Source organism: Parasteatoda tepidariorum, chromosome 6 (genome assembly GCF_043381705.1).
Source record: "Parasteatoda tepidariorum isolate YZ-2023 chromosome 6, CAS_Ptep_4.0, whole genome shotgun sequence".
Classification (NCBI taxonomy): domain Eukaryota; kingdom Metazoa; phylum Arthropoda; class Arachnida; order Araneae; family Theridiidae; genus Parasteatoda; species Parasteatoda tepidariorum.
In genome coordinates this window covers 6,103,276-6,127,406 of record NC_092209.1, presented here as the reverse complement: position 1 = coordinate 6,127,406, position 24,131 = coordinate 6,103,276, and the positions used below count along the sequence as shown (strand labels likewise).

General features: G+C 31.5%; 2 protein-coding genes across 12 annotated transcripts in view; one reads left to right on the top strand and one right to left on the bottom strand.

Annotated features, from left to right (window-relative positions):
* The window catches only part of LOC107439260 (coiled-coil domain-containing protein 92), an 879,443-nt gene that overhangs the window by 445,635 nt on the left and 409,677 nt on the right, over positions 1-24,131 (top strand). The window lies entirely within an intron of this gene.
* LOC107445416 (Glucose transporter 1) overlaps positions 1-24,131 on the bottom strand; it is a 306,620-nt gene that overhangs the window by 63,996 nt on the left and 218,493 nt on the right. For all 7 annotated transcript variants that reach the window (XM_043050490.2, XM_043050485.2, XM_043050487.2 and 4 more), the window contains one exon: positions 937-1,032. In XM_043050490.2, the coding sequence (XP_042906424.2) occupies positions 937-1,032 (96 nt within the window). The remainder of the gene's footprint in view (positions 1-936; positions 1,033-24,131) is intronic.

Here is a 24,131-nt window from a genome sequence, read left to right as displayed (position 1 = left end):
AAATTTAGTAGGAATAACACAACCTGTGACGTAGGCTATAGTATACCCAATTGGGTATACTATAGCCTACGTCACAGATCGTGTTATTCCTACTAAATTTAACTAGTAAACAGCATTTTCTGCGAACCTGATTTCTAGCAACAAGTAAAAGCATCAAACGAAGTGTCTTGTTATAAGTCGCTACTCGCCAGGTTGGAATTGTATTAGTCTAGTTCCTTTGGAAATAATTTATATTGTTGTTTTACCGAAGTTTATGAATTTAGTAAGCATATTTAAAACTCAATTTATAAATTAAACTAAAAGGTAAATGTTATTCCCAGTAAGTGGAAGTAGTTGTGCTTTTTTCATATTATACCCAATTATCAGCAAATTTATTCATTAAATACTTCTTAAAATACTTATGCTTTTTTGAACAACTTTGTTGTTAAATATATATGCTTGTAGCTTTGAAGTGCGTCTAAGCACGTCATACTATATTCATTACCACTTTTTTTTTTAGTTTTGGAAATACTGCAGGTTTATGGCTCTATTCATCAAAAATTTAAAAAATTTAGACCTCCACCAACTTTATTATTTTATTTTATTTATTTTTTAAACACACAAAAATTAAATTAAATTTAAAAAAAATAGTAGAATTTCCTAATCTAAAAGTACCATTTGAAATACTTTATTATGAACAATAAAAAAAATGTGTGAACAAACATATGAATAATATAGGATAAGAATAATATGTAAATAAATTTAAAATACTTATTTTTTCTAAAAAAGATCTTTTTTAATATTCAATAATTACAATGAAACAATTTAGTTCCAATTAGGTGGAATTCGTACCAACTTTCCTGATCGACGGAATTTTAAACAAATACCGATTAATCACCAAAATAGCTTCGAATAATTTTAAGCATGATGTAGAGGGGGGATGAAAAAAATTCTTACCAGCTGAGGAGCATTGATGACACCAGTATTATATCCAAAATTGATCATTCCAAGTACGGCGGCAAATATGGCATAGACCAGGCTGCATGTCAAACCCTAAAACAAAGAAAACAAATTTTAGTTACAAAAGAGAAAGAACATTGCTTGATAAAACTAAAAACTAACACAATTTCATTTTTTTTACAAAATATATCAATTATGAATAATTCTAAATTCCCAGAAAACAATTATAGGGTAAAAAAATATTACTTTGTAATTTACGTGAACTATTTGGTTTTAAACGCAAGTGGGCACTTGCACTCCAAGTATCTGAGGGAATTTTATTTATCGACTAAGTCAACCTTCATCTATCAAAAGGTACCCCATGCTAGAATCAAGTTAACATCTCTTATATACTAGTGATTCGGTATTTAATATTTATAGTGGTAGTTACACCACGTTACTCCCCTTCCAGAATTTTATCTGTGATAGAATTCGACGAACAGATACCACTAGTTGAATAATGCTGTTTTATTTGTTAACTTCAATTTTTTGCTCATTATATTTTTATTTTTCTTCCAAGCATTTCGCTCGTTATTTTTTTTTATAGCTTTTTCGCTATTTTTCCCATCATTTTTTTAAAGCTTTTCGCTATTATTATTTTTTTTTCTAGCATTTCGCTCATTATTATTTATTAATATTTATTAACCGGGAGACTTTATTTACACTTCACCGGATTTTTTTCTTTTTTTTTCTTTGAGCAGTATATATATATTTTTTTAAGCAAATCAACTGTTTAATGTGGATTCATCCATCAATATTGACAATTTCTTATCACGTCCGGGTCACCAATGAGGGAATTTCAATTATCGACTAAGTCAACCTTCATCTATCAAAAGGTACCTCGTGAAAGAATCAAGTTAACATCTCTTATATACTAGTGATTCGGTATTTAATATTTATAGTGGTAGTTACGCCACATATCTATGCCCACACATGTGACCTATGACGTCAGCGCCAGCTTATCTTTATCAGCAAAATGGCGGATTAAAGTTGAGTTAAATTTCTCTACATAACTTCGAATGCAAATTAACAATAAGTTAATTAAATACAGAATCGTATTGCGCATCGAATTTGCTGAAATATAATTCTTTCCTATTTGTTTATGTATTTTATAGCAACCGTGATATTTTTTGTTCTGTGTACCTGGCAACTTCGATGCATAATAAGCTTGTTTATGTTCTACATGACTTTGTGTAGTGTAAAGTCCCGCTACCCGGTATGCAATTTCTAGCTATTCCCAACACTGATTTTTATGATAATTTTTTTAAGATGAAGATTAAAGGCCATTAACTGGTATTCTCTACACTAATGTTTTCTTTAATCTTTTTAAGCTGCCCGAATTACTAGGGAAATTTCAATATCAATTCTGAAGCAATGTGCATTTTCAGAACTACAAATTTAAGATAGAAAGCAAATTCTTCCATGTTCTGGCTTTTAATTAGATTATTCCAACAATAAAAAATGTTCTTTTCTAATTTGTAAAAAAAAATTTAAAATTTATTTAAACTTTTCACCAAAATGAAATTTTACTTTTGAAAAATTTTTTACAAATAAATTTAAAAGCTAAAATTAAAAAAAATATTTTTTATTATTAAGATACGATTTGAATTTTAAAAATAATATTTATATTCGAACTAACAGAATAACCACAGAACAAGATTACATTAGATCAAATTCTGATTTCGTCTCAATAGGGTCGTGTTGAAGTTCAATCCATTTAATTTGCATAAAAATTATTCTCAACTTATAACGAAGATTAAAAAAAATTGCTCTGAAATGAATTAAATCAGCAGAAGTTGATAAAAACAGATTCTCGAAACGAATTGATATTTCTGACGATTTGAATTATTTCTTGAATCGATTACATAAACTGGATGAAAAATGCAGAAAGCGACTCATTAATACTTTTAATTGCGGCACTTTCCAAAAGAGTTACTTGATTGAAAAGAATAGTTAAAGTCACATTAAATTTAATAAGAAATTAGAAATCTGTACGGTCATTAGCTTAGAGGCATTACTTTCTTCGCCAAGAAAGAGAGAGCTTGGCGATGAAAGGAAAAAAAAAAGTTGCGCTAATTCATTAAAACAACAGCTTTGAATGACGGTCAGGAATTCAGCTATTTACTTGCCCGGGGCATGGTGAAAAAAATATTTAATGACTTTTAATTTCAAAATGAAAAGTTCGCTAATGAAGAATGTTTTCGAGAAGGGTTCGTTTGTCCGTATCGTCCAAGATGAAATGTCAACTAATGACAGAGGTCTGAGAACTTCAATAACTTTCAGTTTTTTACGGGTTTACTTAAAGAATCAAATGAGAGTTTTAATTTTAAAATAAGTAAAAAGAAATGTTTGTTTAAAGAAAAGAGTAATAGATACTGCAGATAGTTTTATTCTGTGCGAACAATAAATATGTTACCTCTTATTTACATTTGTTCTAAAAAGTAGCTTCTTGAATACAGTATTATTTTCAGCGAATTTTATAACCGCAGGGTCTTTTATCACTTTCAATGTATAACCTACTGAAGTAGTAGATATAAAAAAAAAATCTACACTCACGATGCAAATCTAAACACAAGGAAAGTGAATTTTTTAAATGAGTAGGAGGCTTAGCTCCTTGTCAGCTTCCCCCACCGACCCCCGTAGTTGCTTCTCATACATCATTGTAGATTAAGGGGGAAGAACAGTTTATGTTTATTTTTAAAGATATTATGATTGGATTGTCATGTATTACCTTTTGAAGAAATTTAGAAAATCAATAACTTGAAAAATCGGTATCCCAGGGAGTTATTACTCAGTGAAGAAAGGATAGTGCTGAGGAAAAACGTGCAGTTTTTTTCCCTTCAGAATTAGCTTTAATGGGCATAAATTGCTTTTCCTCTTTGATCTTCTTAATAGGTTTTCTTCTTTAAAATCAATAAAAAAAGATAATTTTGTTTAAAAATATATAATTATTATAATTTAATGCAATTAATTAAAACGTGATAAATGAAATGAGAGGATAACAGGATTTGAAAAACAATTAAATGCACTTTTGAAAAAAAAATTGATTTTAGGAATACAGAATACGCGACATAATAAGCAGTATTAAGTGCGAAGTTCTTTTACCTGTTAACAACATATAAAGATAATCTTATGCCAAATAACAGTTCGAATTGGAAACAGTTTTTTTCTCTCTTCAGTGTTTATATCCTTAAAAATAGCCAAGTAAACGTTAAAATTTATACCTTATTTTTTATTCATTCTTTTTTTTTTTGTTGCTATTTTTGACATCAAGTCAACCTCGAGCTTATAAAAGGAAGATTGCATTTACGCAAATTAATAAGTAATTATTATTTGAAAAAACAAAACAGCAAATAAAACATAAAATTGCAATAACTTTCGAAGAAATCGGAATGTTGAAAAAAAATTTCTCGTTAAAATTACTATTTAAAATGGACATCAGCCTTCAAATGTCAACTCTGTAGTTGCATTTCAGTGGACAGTAGATCGACCAACATGGTTTCTTACAGCATGTTTAATAGTTAAAAATTCTCGAACTATTTATTAAATGTTCTTTTTTATTTCATCTTCATTCCTGTGTAGTTTTCAATACACTTTAGTAATGTCAAACTTCTAATTCTTATAGTTTTTGCGCAGTAAAACAAACCGCAGTTTGCCAAATGGAAATGGAAAATTTCATGATCCGAGGATAACAAATGGATAAGAGACTTATTTATGAATCGGAGATAACAAGCGGAAATGGGTACGGTAATTCGAGTACGGCAAATAGAAATAGAACTGTAATTCTGAGTCGGGGCTAACAAACATAAATGGATTCATAATTTAGGATTCAGTGATAGCATACAGAAATGGAATGTAATTCCTGATTCAGAGAAAACAAAAGGAAAATGGAAATGCAATTTGTGATTCAGGGATAACAAACTAGAATGGAACTGTAATTCTTGTTTCAGAGATAACGAATCGAAATGGAAATGCAATTCTTGATTCATAGATAACGAACGGAAAAGGAACTGTAATTCTTGATTCATAGATATCGAACGGAAATGGAAATGTAATTCTTGATTCAGAGACAACAAAAGGAAATAGAACTGTAATTCTTGATACAGAGATAACGAACGGAAATGGAAGCATTATTCACGATTCAGGGATAAGAAATGGTTATGTAACTAAAAATAAGAGATCCAAGGGAAACGATTGGTTTTGACACACTTTGTGATCTGCAAGTACTAAATCGAAATAAGATTCTGGTTAATGATTTGGAAATAATAATCAGATTTAGAGAGTCCGGCGTCGATTGAATGTTGACGACAGGGATTGGGCACATTTCATTTAGTGAAATCCTTATTATTCTTGTAGAATCAAATGAACGTATTGTCGCTCACTTTTCACGACTGTGGAATTTACTAAATATTATTGAAATGGAAATAAAAGAATTTTAGTCGTTTAAATAGAATCCATGATTTCATTTTGTATCAGTAAAACATAATATTGAGTAATCGCCGAATCGAACAGGGACTGTAACTCATGATTTATTATAATTTATGATCCGGGTTATTTTTCTAAATGGGCCGGTCATTATCATGTTGCTGTTGTCTCCAAGAAGCTGTTGTCATATTGCTGTAGCATAGCAACCAAAGGAAGCTTTTCAGATACACACAAGTAAATAATTCATGTCTAATAAAGTGTTAATAATTTTTCTGTATTTATTTTTTTAACAAATTATAGTTGATGGCATGCAATCCCGAGGAAGCACACTCTGATAATTGAGAGTATATACCAGATATTAATACAATGAATAAACGTTACTGAGTCTGAAGTATTTCGTCCGAGGGAGTGATGGCTTACTTTCTCGAACAAATTGTTTTCGAAAGCTCCTCTCTCAGTGAAGGGGGGATAAACATAAAATTTTATGAGGACGTTCGAACCAATAATGTAAAAAGGGTGCAGAAGGAAAAGAGCCCGAAGATTTTCGCCATTCCAGAATGTAGCCCCGGGAAGCGTATTTTTGTAAGATGGCGAATAATAAAGCTTTATGATCATCAGTTTGTGAGACACTATTCCATGATGTATAGCCAATAGAAGAAATCGATCACTCTAAGGGGCATATCACAAATTATATATGTATAATTCGAATATCTTGAACACCCTGAATAGTTTTTTTTAATCTAATGATCGGATTTTCACGTTCTGGGAATCTTAATGGTCTGAGGACTTAATACGTTAAATATTCGACTTTTTTAAAATTAAACTTATTAAGAAAGATGTATATACCCTACAATTCAAATTTTTTTCAATTTCTAATTAAGTAAAGCAGAAAATAATAAATAGTTATTAAAAATTGAAAAGTTCAATGTTAAATGGGGTATGTAACATTTTTACGAAAATAAGTTTTTTGTTTTGGAATCTGTACAGGTAAACGCAATGTTCAGAGTTCGAATGGGGCATGTATTATGGTTCGAGCCTTACACTTCACCCAGTAGTTTTTGTTCATTTTTGAAAAGAGGTATGTGTAACACTAGCCCCGTTTCTACAATGACTTGGTACAACTATAGCAACAGTTTATCACGGAGAATGGAATAATCGCGAATCGATTACAATAATAGTTACTGTAATCAATCCTAGAATGAGGTTTATCAATATTATGATTTCGTAATGGTGGCAAAGTGAGGCCTATTCACTTTGATATTATTAAACATTTAACTACAAGCGCTTAATATTTTATCACAAGTACAGGCGAGGCGTATTTTATAAGCAACTGAAAAAAAATCAGAAAAATAAATAGATGCAGCTCAACAGTTTTCCAGCTGTAACCAGAATATCTAAATTGGGATATGTGCTAAATTTCAAAATTGCACAGTTCCAAGAGCTATACCCATTTTTTGATTTCAAAAACAGAGCAGTTTTCTAGACCGCCTAAAGTAGAGAATATAACGATTTGGAAGCAATTAAAACAATCTTTCCACAATTAACTGTTTTTTCTCGAAAGTGCAGATTTGTAACATACTTTTACATCGACCACTTCACTTATTTTTTATTTGGAGTTATCTTTGAATGAATTTTATAATTGTGCGCAAAACTTTACGATTCGTTTGAAAAGATCTCGAGATATAGCGAGAAATACGCAGAAAGTAAAATCAATTCACATTAAGGGTTTCAAACTTTCAACCCCTCTCCTGACCTAACTATTGGTTTTATGCTTCCTAAATTTCGGCTACAATCCTGTTTTTTAGGGTCAGAAATCCAAATTCTCCAACAAAAAAAAAAGGTTTAACCAATTTTGAGAGAGGACTTTTTTTGTCTAATACCGTAACTTAAAATATCTCCTTCTTTAATAAATTAGCATATTTATGGTTAACCACTCGAGCCATAAAAGATTGAAGCTTAGTGCGTGAAAATACGATTATTAGATTGAAAGTTATTCAGGGCGTTCCTTTTATAATTTTTATTTATTTATTTATTTTTATCATATCGTACGATCAGAGGTAAATTTCATTTAAATAGTGCATATTTGAAAGAAATGAAACCTGGCACTTAATTGAAAGATTGAAATTAATTTGTGCCTATAGGCCTGTTTACACGGTCCAATTTCTTGAATCCGAGAAATTGGACTGATTTCTCTGTCCAAGGAATTGGATGATTCATTGACACTATCCAAGTTCTTGAATGTCGCTGATTCGTTGAAAGTAAAACTTGCGCATGCGCTTTGTTCATATTTAACATTATAAAATAATACTTACATAAGTTTAAAATTACTAAATAAATTCAAATAAAATCATAATAACACAAATAAACCTCAACAGATCAATTTATTTGGACTAAAATCTATGAAAACCCACAATAAAATGACATAATTTGCTGCCAGCTTGTTGACGTCACAAAACCTAAGACGCTGATTGGTTAAGGGAGAAAAAACTTGGATGGAAAGTAGAACAAGCTCTACTATCGTCCAAGAAGTTGGACCAAGTTCTTGGATGTTTGTTTACACGATCCAAGCTCAAAGCAAAACAAGTTTCCATCAATATCAATCAATTTCTGTCCAAGAAATTGGATAGTCTAAACAAGCCTTATGGATGATTGACTGAATGTAAACAATAACAAACTTTCTAAAACCTGAAGAAATTCAGAAAACTTCCGGTGTATCTCTCCGCTTATGTTATGCTTATGAGGCGCTGCGTGAACAGGCTTAATAATCTAGGAAGTTTTATTATTGTGATTTGTGTTTAAATTTACGCGTAGTTTTACCATTCATAAGAGTTTTCTGTAGTTTATAATTTCTAACAGGTCGTAAGCCTAAAAGATTTTTTACAAAATTAATATGACAGCATAAATGATGTGTAAGCATCATAGCGAGTTTGCAGAGTCTTCCGAGTTCCAGTTCTTCTGTTTGTTTTGGTGACAGTTAGATTAAAAGAACGACTCATATTGTAAACACTAAAAGTATAAAAATATTGGATGGTGCGTTTTTTCAAATTTGGTCGTAAACATCAATCGGGAGTAGTAACCCTGGAGGTCTTAGGACGAAGCACCATCCATGTACTTAGCTTTACACGGCCAACCCTATTCCTTTGATTGTTTTGTTTTTTGCTTGTTTTTTAACGTCGCTCTAGAGCTGTAACGATGTATAGATCATCCTTAATGATGACCAGAAGATAATGCACTCTACACAACATTATAAATCTGACGGCAGTTGGTGGTAGTAATACTTCGGCCTCCGCCACACGCCTTTCAACCAGTCAACATAATCGCCGGAGAGTTTACACTAGAGTGGAGACGATCGAGTGAATGCAATATGACCAGACATCCAGATTTTAACTTAATTATTTAGGCCATAGTCCAGGCGTGTGGTGGTGGTAGGCAAAGGCTTTGTGATCATGATTGTTTAACAACTCCACAAATAAGAAACTAGATTCATGGTAAAATAACCATAGACAGAAGAGAAACAGTCCATTCTCTTTGGCTGCTTCAATTCACCTTGTAGACTTGCAATATCCCTGCCGAATTGAACCTCATTCCTTGAGGTTATGTTTTAGCCCCGTTACTGATTTTTCTGGTATCCATTTCCACACGGAGCTGTTGTACCCGGCCCATAAAAGTAAAGACAACCCAGATTTTATGAGACAAATGGCTCTTGAAACTATTAGCCAAATACCAACAGATGCGTTACAACTCTACACAGATGGCAGCAAAAGCGACGAAGGTCATTCAGGTAGTGGGGTTTTTATTAAAACACCCAAGTACACATTGAGTCTCAAATTTAGAAATTCTGAATTTTGCTCGGTTTTCAGATCTGAGCTTATTGCGATTGAAAATGGCCTAAGACATGTTGAGAATATTGCTGAGCCTGACTTTAAGCATATATGGATACTGACGGATCGCAAATCGTCAATCCAACACCTTAACAACTGGATTAATGCTGGAGACAGGTCTGCGGCTTCAATTTTGGGGATGCTCTTCAGGCTCTCAGCGGACTTTGGAGTACACTTCCAATGGATTCGATCACACGTTGGAATCAAGGGTAACGAGATGGCGGACTCACTGGCTAAAAATGCTTCTTTGGAACCTTTACAGCCAGATTTACCTTCCACTTTCAATGAGGTCTTTACAGAATGCAAAAAAATGTTTATGGACCTCTGGAGGGTTCCACCNTGGAACTTTTAGCCAAATACCAACAGATGCTTTTACAACTATACACAGATGGTAGCAAGAGCGAAGAAGGTCATTCAGGTAGTGGGGTTTTTATTCAAACACCCACGTACACATTGAGTCTCAAATTCAGAAATTCTGAATTTTGCTCGGTTTTCAGATCTGAGCTTATTGCGATTGAAAATGGCCTAAGACATGTTGAGAATATTGCTGAGCCTGACTTTAAGCATATATGGATACTGACGGATAGCAAATCGTCAATCCAACACCTTAACAACTGGATGAATGTTGGAGACAGGTCTGCGGCTTCAATTTTGGGGATGCTCTTCAGGCTCTCAGCTGACTTTGGAGTACACTTCCAATGGATTCCATCACACGTTGGAATCAAGGGTAACGAGATGGCGGACTCAATGATGCTTCTTTGGAACCTTTACAGCCAGATTTACCTTCCACTTTCAATGAGGTCTTTACAGAGTGCAAAAAATGTTTATGGACCTCTGGAGGGTTCCACCTCCGCATAGTTGGTATTTCAGAAAATGATCTGGAAGTGCCTTGCTTTTTGAGGAACCTAGAAGCCAACAGACTTGTTTATCTCGCTTTGCAAGTGGTCACTTGAGGTGTCTCTCGTATGTTCAGGAGCGAAAGACTTTTGGACTTTGCACTAAATGTAGGACTGCTCAGGCTTCGTCTGAGCATATTCTAAACTGTACCAATTTTAAGATCGACGAGGTATTTTCAAAACCTCATCTGTTTTTTGACTTCGTGCACATTTTTGGACTTATGGATTTGGTCTAATTGCGATGGACCTCTTGGGAATTAGAAACAACAACAACACAAATAAGAGAAGATTGTCTTAAAATTGTTGGGGGAATGTGACTATACTCCACAAGTTTTAAACAAACGGCAATAATGACGAAACGCCAGTTTCGTGAAAAGGAAAAGCGTTTGTGGTCTTGTTTTTTTCCTTTTTCTTAATACTTGAAAACTTACTTTCAAGTTTCATGCTTTGGATACATAAAAGTATACAGAAATTGCGAATTATTTATTGATTTAGATCTCGGAAAAATCCAGACAACTATTTTACTTTATTTGCTAAAAAAGTATATTTAAGTCCAGGCTGTTTTTTTCAGCAAGATACTATGACTAATTTAAAATTAAAGATTTGTTTTTAGTTTAAGGTCTTTAGAAAGTGTTTCTATGTATTAAACACATTTTTCAATCACTCCCCCTTTTTTTTCGTAATCGTCGTTAAACAGTAGGCAGAATTTTTAGGGCTTATGACTACTAAAGCTCTACTCCGTAGCCCTTTAATTTTGAACCCGATCCAGAAGGCAAGAGAACTCCTGGATCAAGTATTGGAAGAAATTTGCTTTCCCTGAGGACTTTTTAATGGAACTAACCCACATTACCATTACTTGGGGTGGAAAATCGCGAAAACCTCCCACGGTTAGCTTGATGGCAAGGGGACTCCAACCCATAATCCGTCTACCACTGAGGATATTTTACGTCAGCACTGTGGTCGGTGCGAGCAGATTGTGGAATTCAAATCGACTGTCCATCGCTGAGATTCGAAAACCGGTTCACCTCATTGGAAGGCGAACGCTTCATCTCCTGATCCACCACGACTTAATCACCCCCATTGCACAGAAAAAAAAACCTTTGATTAAGACACATTTAGAGTGTTGTTTCAAAATTAAATTTCGAGATGGATTTTTAAGAAAATCTTTATTGCTGAAAAAAAGAAGGCATAATTTTAAAATCAACACTCAAGGAAATAAATGAGGTACTTAAAAGATGTTCAATTATAACAACGATTTCTTTCACTCAGGGGCATATATAAATAAATACTATTTCCAGGCGTGAAAATACAGCCCATTTTATAACCCTCCCCCACATTTATTTAAATACGAAACTTTGGAATTTACGATCGTAAGGCGGTTATTTTTTGAAAAATAACCCCCCTAAACCCTTTAAAAATATAAATATTTCATGAAAAAGAGATTTCTTAGATACATATTTTACATCTTCAATACAAATCTCGTTTATCAAAAAGAATTCGGAAAGATACTGTTTTATCATTTCATTTTTTATAGAACATTCAATCTTTTCCATCAATGTAAAAATCGTTTCAAAATTCAACTGAACTATCACACAAAATGAGTTTGATTGAATTGGTGAATCGTCAGAGTTTTGAAAATGTCATTGGATGTTTGGAGGGGAAAAAATGTTGGGGAATTTATTTTTGCTGAATTGGATAAAATCAGAATGGCATAAACGAGTTCGAATTTTTTCTTCTTATTTTTTTATATGTCGTTTTAAGAATTCAGAACTGTCATTTCGAATAATGCATGACCGAAGCTGTAACTGGAAAATATAATGTACACTTGAAAAATAATTTTGTTTTAATTTTTCTTCTTCGTGTTTGAGAGTAAGAAAGAATTTCCTGTCAGGAAAAAATGAGCTTTGAGAGTTAAGAAACATTCAATTTTGGCTGAGTAAAAGGAAAACGTATCAAACGATTTGTGCCAGGGTAGCCTGGTTGGCAGGGCGATGGACTCCCGTTCGTGAGAACGGGAATTTGAATCCAGAAAACCAAAGACTCCCCGTGCAGTAAATAGTGACTGGTGCTCGTTAAATACGTCATGTCACAAAGTCCTCCATGTTCCCATAACAAATCATACCTCTGGGGGTACTGAATTAGAAATGGATCGTTCTCTGGTTCAGGTCAAAATTGCGATCTGCGGATGAATGAATTGATGTATGAATGGGTCCACCCTATACGGCTGTGACGTATGGTAGAAGCCGAATTCTTGGCCATAGATCGCGCCACTAGAAAACAAGAACAATCACATCCTCTGTGCTTTAATGGCCAATTACAACAAAAACATCAAATGATTTGAATATTTCAAAATGATTTTTCAGTTTTTTTAAAATATTCTCTCAAAAATACTTTTTTAGAAATAGGATTCCATTAAAATTGTTTTTTTTTCTCTCAATTTTGTGTAGACATATACACGAATTCCTTTTCACTCAGAATTGAAGATTATGGCTTCTATCATACCTTTCCATCTTACTCTATTTGTGGCCAGAAGTTTTGCTCCGTTCCATGTCTTTCCCATTGTTCTTATTTCGTTTACAATCGTCCTACGTCAAGTATTTTTAGGTCTTCCCCTTTTCTATTGTCCTAAGGATTCCAATCAGAAAATTGTTTCACTTCAAATTCTTCAGATTTACGAAGAAAATGGCCCATCCATTTCCAAGAAAATGATCATCCATTTGTTCAATTGAATTTCTTAATTTGTCATGGCATCACATTTTGTATAGAACGGTATTTGATAAATACAGAAGAAATAGTTAATTGTATACATAGGCGTGAAAAATTCGACAACCAATATATTTTAATAACTTTTTTTTGCCTTTTGGCTGCTTAAGTAAGTGAAAAACGAATAATTTTCACTTAATTTATAATTATAACCCAATTCAAATAATATACATTACTTATTATTGTATGAATACAGATTTGTAAACATAAAATATGAAATAAATTACAATATTTTCGTATTCAATAGCCTTTGGCCAGGTAATTTTGATTTCATTAAAATAATTTTAAATTGAAAAATTAATCCTTCTATAGTAAACATTCCGTTTGCATTAACAAAACTTTTATTACTGGTTGATAGTATTTTTGTTACGTTAAAGAATGATGAAATTATCGCAGGGGGGCAGATACTTCAATGAAATTTCACCTTTATTATCATTTCAACATAAACTGTAAATGAATTGGTTAGTGAAAATTACGTTAAAATGTAAGCCTAACAGTGGTTGACTTAGAAAAAGGAAAAATAAATCGCATAATAAAAAACGAATTAAAGCAGATCCCAAAATAGTGTTCCGTGGAACCCTAGGGTTCTGAGAAAGCGTTACAGGGATTAGATGAGTACGGAATTTTTAATGTTTTCCGAAACCTGTGATTAAATTTATATCCAATTAATAATCAGTTCTTTATTTAAAATTTCCATTTTTTATGAAATTATTTAATTGGGTACATGCACTTCAAAAAGATGATCACAAACATACATGTGACTTATGATGTCAGTGCCAGCTGACCATTTATAAGCAAAATGACGTGTTAAAGTTGAGCTAAGTTTCTCCACATAAGTTAGAAGGTTAATTAAAGTGAAGTTAATCAAATACAGTTCCGTATCACACATGGAATTTGCTGAAATATAATTCTTTTTCGTCTACTTCTTTTATTTAATTCAGATTTACTATTTGTTAATGAATTTTATTTTTATCGTGATATATTTTTGTTTCTGGCAACTTCGATGCATAATTAGTTTATTTATGTTCCATATGGTTTCGTGCCTGTCTTTGTGTTAAGAAATATATAATGAAAGAATTAAAATCTTTGTGAAAGAATTTTCGTGAAAGAATATAAAATGTGTCACCTAGTAGAATTGACACTTGAAAGACTTAGCTTACTCGAAACCGAATGAAAAAAATAGTTGCTAAGTTATATAAAAGCCATGTTTCAACAACCAAGCCGGAACGAGATACCCGCACGAAGACACCACGTCAGTTTTAAAAGAATATTTTTTCGAATAACATAATAAATAAATAATGAAAAGGTTATTTATTCGTGAAAAATTCCATTAGTATTTCAAATCGAATAAAATTACCCAACTTCGACTGAGAAGAAACATGTTTCTCTGATAACTATTCGCCACGTTTATTTTCTTCCTTTTTTATGATAATGCAACCCATATTTCAGTTAATTCATTTACAGTTTACGAATGCATTAAAACCAAATTAAGAATTCGATTAGAAACCACTCCAGACCTGCGAATTCAACTGTCAGACATAAAAACCAATTTCAAGACTAATATTGATAAAACGATATAATGAAAAAATTTCATTCTACACTCATTCAATAAAGATTTTCTAAATTAATGAAATTTAATTCATATATATATTTTCAAAATTATGAATAGTCTTTCGTTAATTAATGTATTCACAATCGCTGAAATTTATTCTTTAAGTCTCGGGGTTCCGCCAAAAGAAGTTCGATCCATCAGGATTCCACAGTCGAAAAAAAAATTTAAATCGCTGTGTTAGAAGCAGGGTTGGCAAGTTTTTGACACGTGACGGTTTTTACCGGTTTATACCATGGTTTTTACCGTCATGTCAAAAACCCCTCTGTCAAAAATTGTCAAAAAGCCATAGTTTTAGTAAAACTGTATTTTTATTTGAGTTTAACTGCTTATAATTTAAAACTAATTAATTTTGGGCAATAAAATTAGAAAAAAAATTGTTAAAAGATATTTAAGAACAAATTCTTGCATTTTCCCAACATGATCATATCAAAACATACTATTTGAAGTAAAATATTAGGATACTAAACAAAATTTTCAACATTTCTTAGCATCATTTTGTTTGGCATATTACATTACTGAAGAATGACAAGTCATTCTTGCCTTACAGTTTGTTACTAGTTACAATTTTTGAAAGTTTTGTTTAGGTTATTTCTAATATTTAAGAAATGCCCAAATTTTAATTTCTTCTTTTTAGTTCTCGAATTTATTAATAGTTCCAAGCTTTTTTGTTTGTTTATTTCTAACAATTAAGAAGTGCAAAATTTTGAATCCTTTCCAAATCAAGCTATAATGATAAAAGTAAGTATCACTATTTCCAATAAGTATAATACAATATTTCTATATAAATGTATATCTATATATATAAAAATCTCTTGTCACAGTTTTAGTGGTTAAACTCCTCCTAAACGGCTGGATCGATTTTGATGAAATTTTATATGTATATTCAGTAGGTATGAGAATAGGTTTATAACTAATTTTTTTTTCATTTTTTGGACAGATTTAACGTATATTTTAAATATATCTTTATTTAATCATATTCCAATTCAAACTAGACATAGAAACCTGATAAATCAAAAAGTAATATTCACGCACGTTGCAACAATTCACTTTAAACTCTAATACTTATGCTCGCCCTTAAAAGAAGAGCATCAAATATATTTGCAAGTATGTGAATAAAGGCAGTGATATGGCAGTATTTCGAGTTGAAAATACCAATGTGACCGCTTTTCCAGTGAATAACAACGACGAAATAACGCTCTACCAAATNAAGAGAAAACTTTTTTTGTTGCTTTTTTTTGCTGAAAAAGAAATTTTTTATTATAATTTAGAAATTAAAACTTTATTTTGTGAAATGCATAAAAAAATGTAATTTTTTATTATACAGATATTCTAAATGGTAATTTAAAGGTCTCTTCTGAAAGGATGCTGATATACGCGGTTCAGCGCCATTGCGGCGCTTACTATAACTTTTTTTTAAAAAAATTCATTTTTATCGAGGTGCGGCGCTTCTGACGAAGCGGCGCTTTCGCCGAAAAATACGGTATTTTAATGTAAAGCTAACTTTTTTTCGCTGTGAAATCCTTGCAGAACATTTGTATATATTAATAAGTCCTGTTGCAGAACATTTGAAAATATTCTGCTTCTGGGTTAAACACTCTCAGATGACTAGATTGTAATTCATTTTAGAACACTTGAACTGGATCGTAAGAAAGCATTGTAAAAGAAATTTTTTCCTGATGAATACAAACTTAATAATAATTTGATATCCCAGTAGTAAATTCGATATACCGCATAAAAAAATGTGAAATATCTAATTCTTGATGACAAACTGGATAAAGGCAATATTACGGTTCTGAGAGTCTTTCAAATCAAGGACCCAGACCATAAGTGCAAATGGATGACCTAATGGATCGCTTTGTGTATTGGTATGTCTTACAAAATAGTTTTCAACTGCATGTGTTACCGTGAGTGACAGAAATGGGTGGTTGTTGACTTCCACCGGTGAATGTTTACAATCGCTTTGGTAAATGTCTGAAATATATACCAGGTCCAGTTAAGTGCTACTGCCCGGTATACATTTGCCTTGTATGCCCTACATCAATGTTCTCTTTTAAGTTTCAGTGCCACTGCCCGGTATGAATTTCCCGGTATGTCATACATCAGTGCTTTTTCATGTAAAGTACCACAGCTAGGTATGGATTTAACCGGCACTACAAACACTGATGTTTCTCCCAATCTATCCACAGCAGATGTTAAAGTATCGATTAAGTATAATAATATCAACGAATAAATTAATATCAAATCGGATATAACAAATATTTCGGACATTCACCAAAGCGATTATGTGATTGTTGACATTCACCGTTGAAAGTCGACATTCTCTTGGTTTTGGTCTATCGCGGTAACATATGCAAACCAGAAGATGACGCAAACTGGACATTTCAGGCAGTGTTTCAATGGTCAAAGTTGCACCCCTAAGCGTGTGAAGGAATAGTTCGCCCATAGCTATATTGGGGAAAAAAACATCCTTCTTATCCTCTCTCAGAATATTGATGTAAATCACACTCTGTAAAACAAAGGCCGTGCCATTTTCCTGAACTTTATCCCATATATCGTAGAGGGAAGAGCTAAACGTCTTGAAAGGAAACAACAATATTCAAATAAAACCTATTAATCAATGGTTTTGAACCATACTGGGTAAAATTGTGCATATCTATAACCTTGCTGAGTATGTGCAGCGATGTTGTGCTGCTATGATTGTAGCAACAAAAAAAGAACAATGCTACGATATATTAATATCATTTTTCGTTGTCATATTAATTAATATTTCCTAGATGGCGGTAACCCCACCCCATACATTTTGGGGATAAAAAATCCAATTTCATCGAGAAAGGTATGTTTATTCAGATAAAGTATGTTTTTGTGTCAGATTTTGTAACTTAAAATATCGTCTGCACTAATTGATTAGCATATTTGAGGTCACCTTCCTGAACCATTAAGATTGAAATCCTAGAACGTAAAGATCCGATCGCTAGATAAAAAGTTATTCAGGATGGTCTGTTTAGTTTATTTATTTATTTTTGAACACTGTATATGCAAATTGTTAGACATTAATCTGTTTAATTATACCTAGAATGGACAAAAGCAATGTTAGGTTGGTATTAGTTCTATCTTACCAAGCTGTTTAAAAGCTGTCAGCTTAGTTTATTCATTAGTTCTGATCCTGTATCGTTAAAGCCAATTTATAGAATGAAATATTTGCTTTAAAATGCAACATATCATCTAATTCTTTAAAAAATTTATAAGTCTTTTGAACTAGTTTTGAAAAATTCTTGAAGAATTTGAAACCTAAACTGTTAATATTTACATAAGTTTGAGATGCTCGAAATAATCACTCCTGCATCTTTAATTCTCAATTATAATAATGAAATAAACGAGTTTGAAAAGTAACATTTAAAGTAATAAAGTACAAAGCAATTAGATTATCAGAGAAAGTACTAAGTAATTAAAGGAATAAAGAAACTACAAAGCAATTAAAGCAATAATAAAAATACGAAGCAATTAAAGCAATAGAGTAAGTACAAAGTATCAAAAGCAATAGAGAAAGTACAACGTACTTAAAGTAACCGAGAAAATACAAAGTAATAGAGAAACTACAAAGAAATTAAAGTAATAGAGAAAGTAGTAAACATTTAAAGTAATATAGGGAAAGTTTGAATAAAGTATATTTTTATTTAAAAACAAGTATTATATAGAATTTGCAAATCAAAGGCTGCAAAATAAGATTAAAATCTTTCTTTTAACTGATTTTTCAATTTTTATATATCAAATATACTTCTTTTCTATAAGTTTTCCATGATTTTTTGTAGAAGTTTGCTGATTTTACTTTATAGTAGCTTTTTAAGACAATTCATAAATGTATCATTGTTAATGCTGGATTTGAAAATTTTCTAGAAGATTGCTGTTTACTTATACGAAATTTTTTATTGACATAAAAATTCTATTAGAATATCATTTCAAAAGAATAACATTTGTATTGAAATTATGAATGATGATTCAATATAGAATTTCTTAAGAGTTCAGATTTTAAAAAAAAATGAGAAAATATAAAATTAAAAAACTTCAAGACAAAATGTTAAACATTTACTTAAAAACATATGGGTACTTATGCATAATATAGTCTTCCTAAATAGCACCAAATGTAGTGTAAACATTACCATTTCAGCGATATTTAAAAAATTTAGTCACCACGTTTATAACTGAAAGAATTTTAAGAACAAATTATTTGATAAATTAAAGCTTTGCCTTACAAAGTAATACTTATTTTATTTATAAAATGTTATTTTATTAAATGATATTTTATGAAAACTGTATTTTACGCTATATTAATTGTTACCTTTTAAAATATACTATATTAAGTAAAAAAAAATTACCCTTAATCGTTATAAGCTTTTGCATTGATTCATTGGAATTCCGATACATTATTTATTTACCAAAATATAATTTAATAATGATTAAAAAACTAACAGCTTTTAAGACACTATCACTACTTGAATAGGTCTGGAAATTGTAATGCACTCCCCCCCCCAACAAAAGAATAAGAATAAATCTTTAGAAGTTTTTTTAACTCCAAAGATAGTTTAAAATTATTTTCTTTTAAACCTGTAGGTGCATTTAACCCTTTTATGCCTTCCGAAAAAATTGAAATAAAAATACAGGGCAAATGAATGAAACTGTACTTAGTACAGTACTACAAAAGTTTATTATATAAATCAAGGAACAAAAGCAAGAACAACATCTCTATATCGTAAAGTTACAATGCTCAAAATAACAAGGAATGTTACCTTCAAAAGCTCATTAAATGTAGCGATAAAACAATGAAGTACCGGAATGATCAATATTCCATGAAAAAGAACACAAAAGGATTTAACGCAACCATAAAAACAGACCTTTGACAAAAAAAATCAGGAAAAAAAACCTCATCCAATCACCCGTAAGCACTTTTATTTGGAAAATGGATGCTCAAAACACTTCAGTTCTCTACAGAAATAAAAGCAGACGACAAATAAAAGAGAAAAAAAAGTTTCTAACAAAACGCAAACGATTTGAACCCTACGTTCCAATAGCCTATCGACCCTTTTTGAAATGGCAACATTCGAAGCTATCTTCGAAGAGCTATTAAATATGAAGATAAGGAATATATTTGAAGAGAATTATGGAAATGACGCCAAAGTATGCATGGGAACATCTAAACTCCAGTTCCATATTCAGAATGCTTTTGATGGCCATTTTTAATGACGATCTTCGCCCCGCCCACTTAACGACCCAATCGTGTGAATACTTTTAGGTAACGTCACTATACTCATAAAATAACAAGGTGATGAAAATAGTTCATTGGTATTTATTCTCCGCGATATTTAATGCTTCGGGAACTGTTTTAAGTTTGTAAAAAAAATTGACTTAATTTCGAAGTAATTACCATCAATAAAATCGCTCATATGAACAATTTTTCGTGAAAAATAATGACGTGTTAGTCATGAATTGGTGTATTCTTAAGCATAATTTTTAATTAAATCATAAAATTAAACTTATCGGACAAAAAGTATGTGTACTGCTGGTTTAGGCTGGAATAAGGATTTCAACGCAATGTAACTATTTAATTCATATTTACTTTATATCTATTATAGTTAGTTATGATAGTTAGCATTGCAATAGAACTGAACTAATGAGCTATTGGTAACAGATAGGCATTCTTCCTTTGTGATGATCTGAAGATAATACTTGCAAATTATCAGAAAATATGATTGAATCCTTCCCATGATTTCTCTCAAACAAGCATGGACTTTTTACAAGGTTCAACGTGACAGTGTTCCAGTGTTTTTCAAGTGAAAAAAAAAGATTCTGAGCGCAAGTAGTGCATTGGTTTAAAAAGGTTTTGATTAGCATATCAGTGTCTATTGACTTCTGATTTGAATTGAAAAATGAATTAGATTAAAATATGAATTAAATAGAAATTTGAATTGGATTGAAAAGTGAGTTGGAATAAAGTATGAATCGAATTGAAGTGTAAGAGTTGAAAATGTTGAAATTAGTTTTATCTTTTTTAATTCTAAGTAAATAGTAAAACATCGAAGAAAATATTAAAGTTGCAGTCATCGAGTCAATCTGTCCAACGAAAAAAAACCCAAATTGAATCAATATCTCGTCCCGATCAGATCAAGAAAATAGAGAATGAAAGAAAAAGAATACTATATAATGGGTCGACATATTTGGCCCAATACTGTGGAGAGAAAATATTCTGAAACCAAACGGTTCTTAGGAACCGATTTCCAAAAATTAACTTTAGGATCAATTAACATTTTAGGATGGTTATCAACAGGTGATTGCCAAAGAGGGTAAGTTAAATTAGATGTTTATTGGCATATTTATGTTGTTCTGACATGTCATTCAGACTGCAATATAAAACAGTAAAAGTTTCTAAAAATGCTATTTGCATAGCTGCCAGCATGGATAAGAAAAAATCGAGTAGATTTTACGAAACATAAATTTTATGATAATTGTTGCATAATGTAATAAATATTTCAAACATAGAGAATTTTAGGGATTTTTATAGTCATCAAAATAGANAAGTGTAAGAGTTGAAAATGTTGAAATTAGTTTTATCTTTTTTAATTCTAAGTAAATAGTAAAACATCGAAGAAAATATTAAAGTTGCAGTCATCGAGTCAATCTGTCCAACGAAAAAAAACCCAAATTGAATCAATATCTCGTCCCGATCAGATCAAGAAAATAGAGAATGAAAGAAAAAGAATACTATATAATGGGTCGACATATTTGGCCCAATACTGTGGAGAGAAAATATTCTGAAACCAAACGGTTCTTAGGAACCGATTTCCAAAAATTACCTTTAGGATCAATTAACATTTTAGGATGGTTATCAACAGGTGGTTGCCAAAGAGTGTAAGTTAAATAAGATGTTTATTGGCATATTTGCGTTGTTTTGACATGTCATTCAAACTGCAATATAAAAAGGTAAAAGTTTCTAAAAATGCTATTTGCATAGCTGCCAACATGGATAAGAAAAAATCCAGTAGATTTTACGAAATATAAATTTTATGATAATTGTTGCATAATGTAATAAATATTTCAAACATAGGGAATTTTAGGGATTTTCATAGTCATCAAAATAGAGAAACTGCAATAATTTAAAGTTATGATTGACATTAAATATACTTGAAATGTTATGTGCTATGTTTACTCATAATTTCGAATATTAATAGACATTTAATTCATCAAAAAAAGTTTAAATGTTTTTAGAATTAATTTAAAAAGAGAGTTCTGAATAAAAATAAGCTGGACATTTTGAACACAGAAGTATTGAACCCCAGTAATAGTAGGTAAAGTATTGAACCCAGTAAAGTATTGAACATAAATGAGCTTCGCTTCATTATGTTTAAGATATTGAAGCAAGCTTATTTAAATATTCAAGCAAGCATGCTATAATCTGAACAAAAATTATATTTCAATAGAGAATTTTTTTAGTAAACTTACTCAATTTTACGGAATTTTCAAAAATGTACAAAAACCAGGACAATTTTAATTAAACCAGTAGACCAGGAGAAACTGGCAAAATTCAATAGAGTTGGCAGCTATGTATTTGTCATTTACCTTCTCAATTCAAGATAGATATAAAACATTTTCGCCTTACAATCAACATTCAATAAAATCTACAACATCATCAATAAAATCTGCAATCAACATTCAATAATAATCATTCAATAAAATCAATCACTTTGATCTACCTTGTAAGAAACGGAAGAAATAACCCCGCCACCCGACAGATCAAAAAAAATTGAGATATAATAAAGTTACTCAATAAAATAAAGAAGCCGCTATGATTGGTAGATTTGATATTTAGGATAATAGCCAACTGTGTTGCTATCTGCAAAAAAATTTAATAAAATGTTATCCAAAAATTTTATATTTTCGCCAACACCTATCACGATAAGATAACTGAAATTAAGTTGAGTTCGAAATAAACTTTTGAATCATTAATTTGTCTTGGTGGGCAAAATAATTTAAGGATGATCATCAACAGGTGGACATCAGAGAAGGTAAGTTGAATAAGTTGTTGATCAAGAAATCAAACGGATTGAAATATATAATTGTAAATGATTCTGGAAATGCTATTCGTTAAAATTTCTTCTGTTACCAAGATAATAAAACCTTAGTCTTGCAAGAGGCACCCAAAAAAGATCTATAGGTTCCAGAATAATCACAGCAATCTACCATGCAAGGAAACGGGAAGAAATATTCCCACCGAACAGATAAAAAAATTGAGACATGAAATTTCTCAATAAAGTTTTAAAAAAAAAACCACTATGTAATTGGTCGACTTGATGTCTGGCGTGATACCATCAAGAAAAATTCAAAGACAATGGGATCCTTTTATACAGAACCCTTTTTCAGAATATTTTTTGAAGTCAGACAGTGAGAGGGGGGTATGGAGGAGTGTCCATAACTGGAAATAACTGAGAACTATATCTAAAAGTGTCATTTGTCAACATGCATGAGACGTGTTCGGATATAAACTTGTCCCCCGAAGAATAGAGTTAACAATTTTTTTTCCATGGCTGCCATTTTCTTCTAGTGAGAAAACGTGGATATACTTCCATGAACCATGACATGTAATTTTTCTCTCGGTATCTAATACATTTCTGGGATGCTGGGGGGGAGGGGGCAATTTTTAAAATACCCGGAGGAATAAAGTACTTTTTGATTTCGTCATCTCTCCTGGCACTCTGTCTTGTCTTCTGACCTGCTATTTTTTTCTAGTTCTACTGCGAAAGAAATTGCAGGCAGTTATCAATATCTGCTGTAATCGAATAGAAAATTGTGACTCCCCGGGAGAAAAAGAAACAGCGAGAAGCATATAGAATAACTGAAAGTAGGCTACAGTTATTTCAGATAAATGATTTTCGTAGTCAAGGTGTAACTACATGTTACCTACAGATTTGTTTACAGTAGAAGTGTGGGCAAAAATCCCACTAAAAAGTTATCCGAAACAACTGCAGGTTACAGATAGAATTTTTTCAAATGAGGTATAGTTTGTTTACCAGGAGTTGGCACTTGGCTCCGCCTTCATCACGTGGTATCCGACGATACTATTTCGCTATTTTTGGGAGAAGGATGTGAACAATCCTGAACAAGGTTGCTAATTGGCGATCGTATGTCAAAAATATTTATTTTGCAATTTTTATGTGCATTTTTTAACATTAAATATTTCATAAATTTAATGACATTTCTTTCTTTTGAGTGAATAGTCTGTTCTTTTTGAGACATTTTGCTGCAATGTATTTAATTACCTAGAGTATCGAAAGATATAATAGCAGATGATAAAGCGAAGTAAGTGACTGAAAAAGAATTCACTGTTTATGTTTGGCGAGCAGTAAGGGTTGTCTCAATTTCAAACGCGGGAACGTTTCTACCTATACTCCCCGTCCTTAAATGAACTCTTCGTCTGAGGAGGTGGAGCAAAGTGTCAACTCCTGATAAACGAACTATAGTTCATTTAAGCTGTTTTTTTTTTTTTTTTTTTTTTTTTTTTTTTTTTTTTTTTTTTTTTTTTTTTTTTTT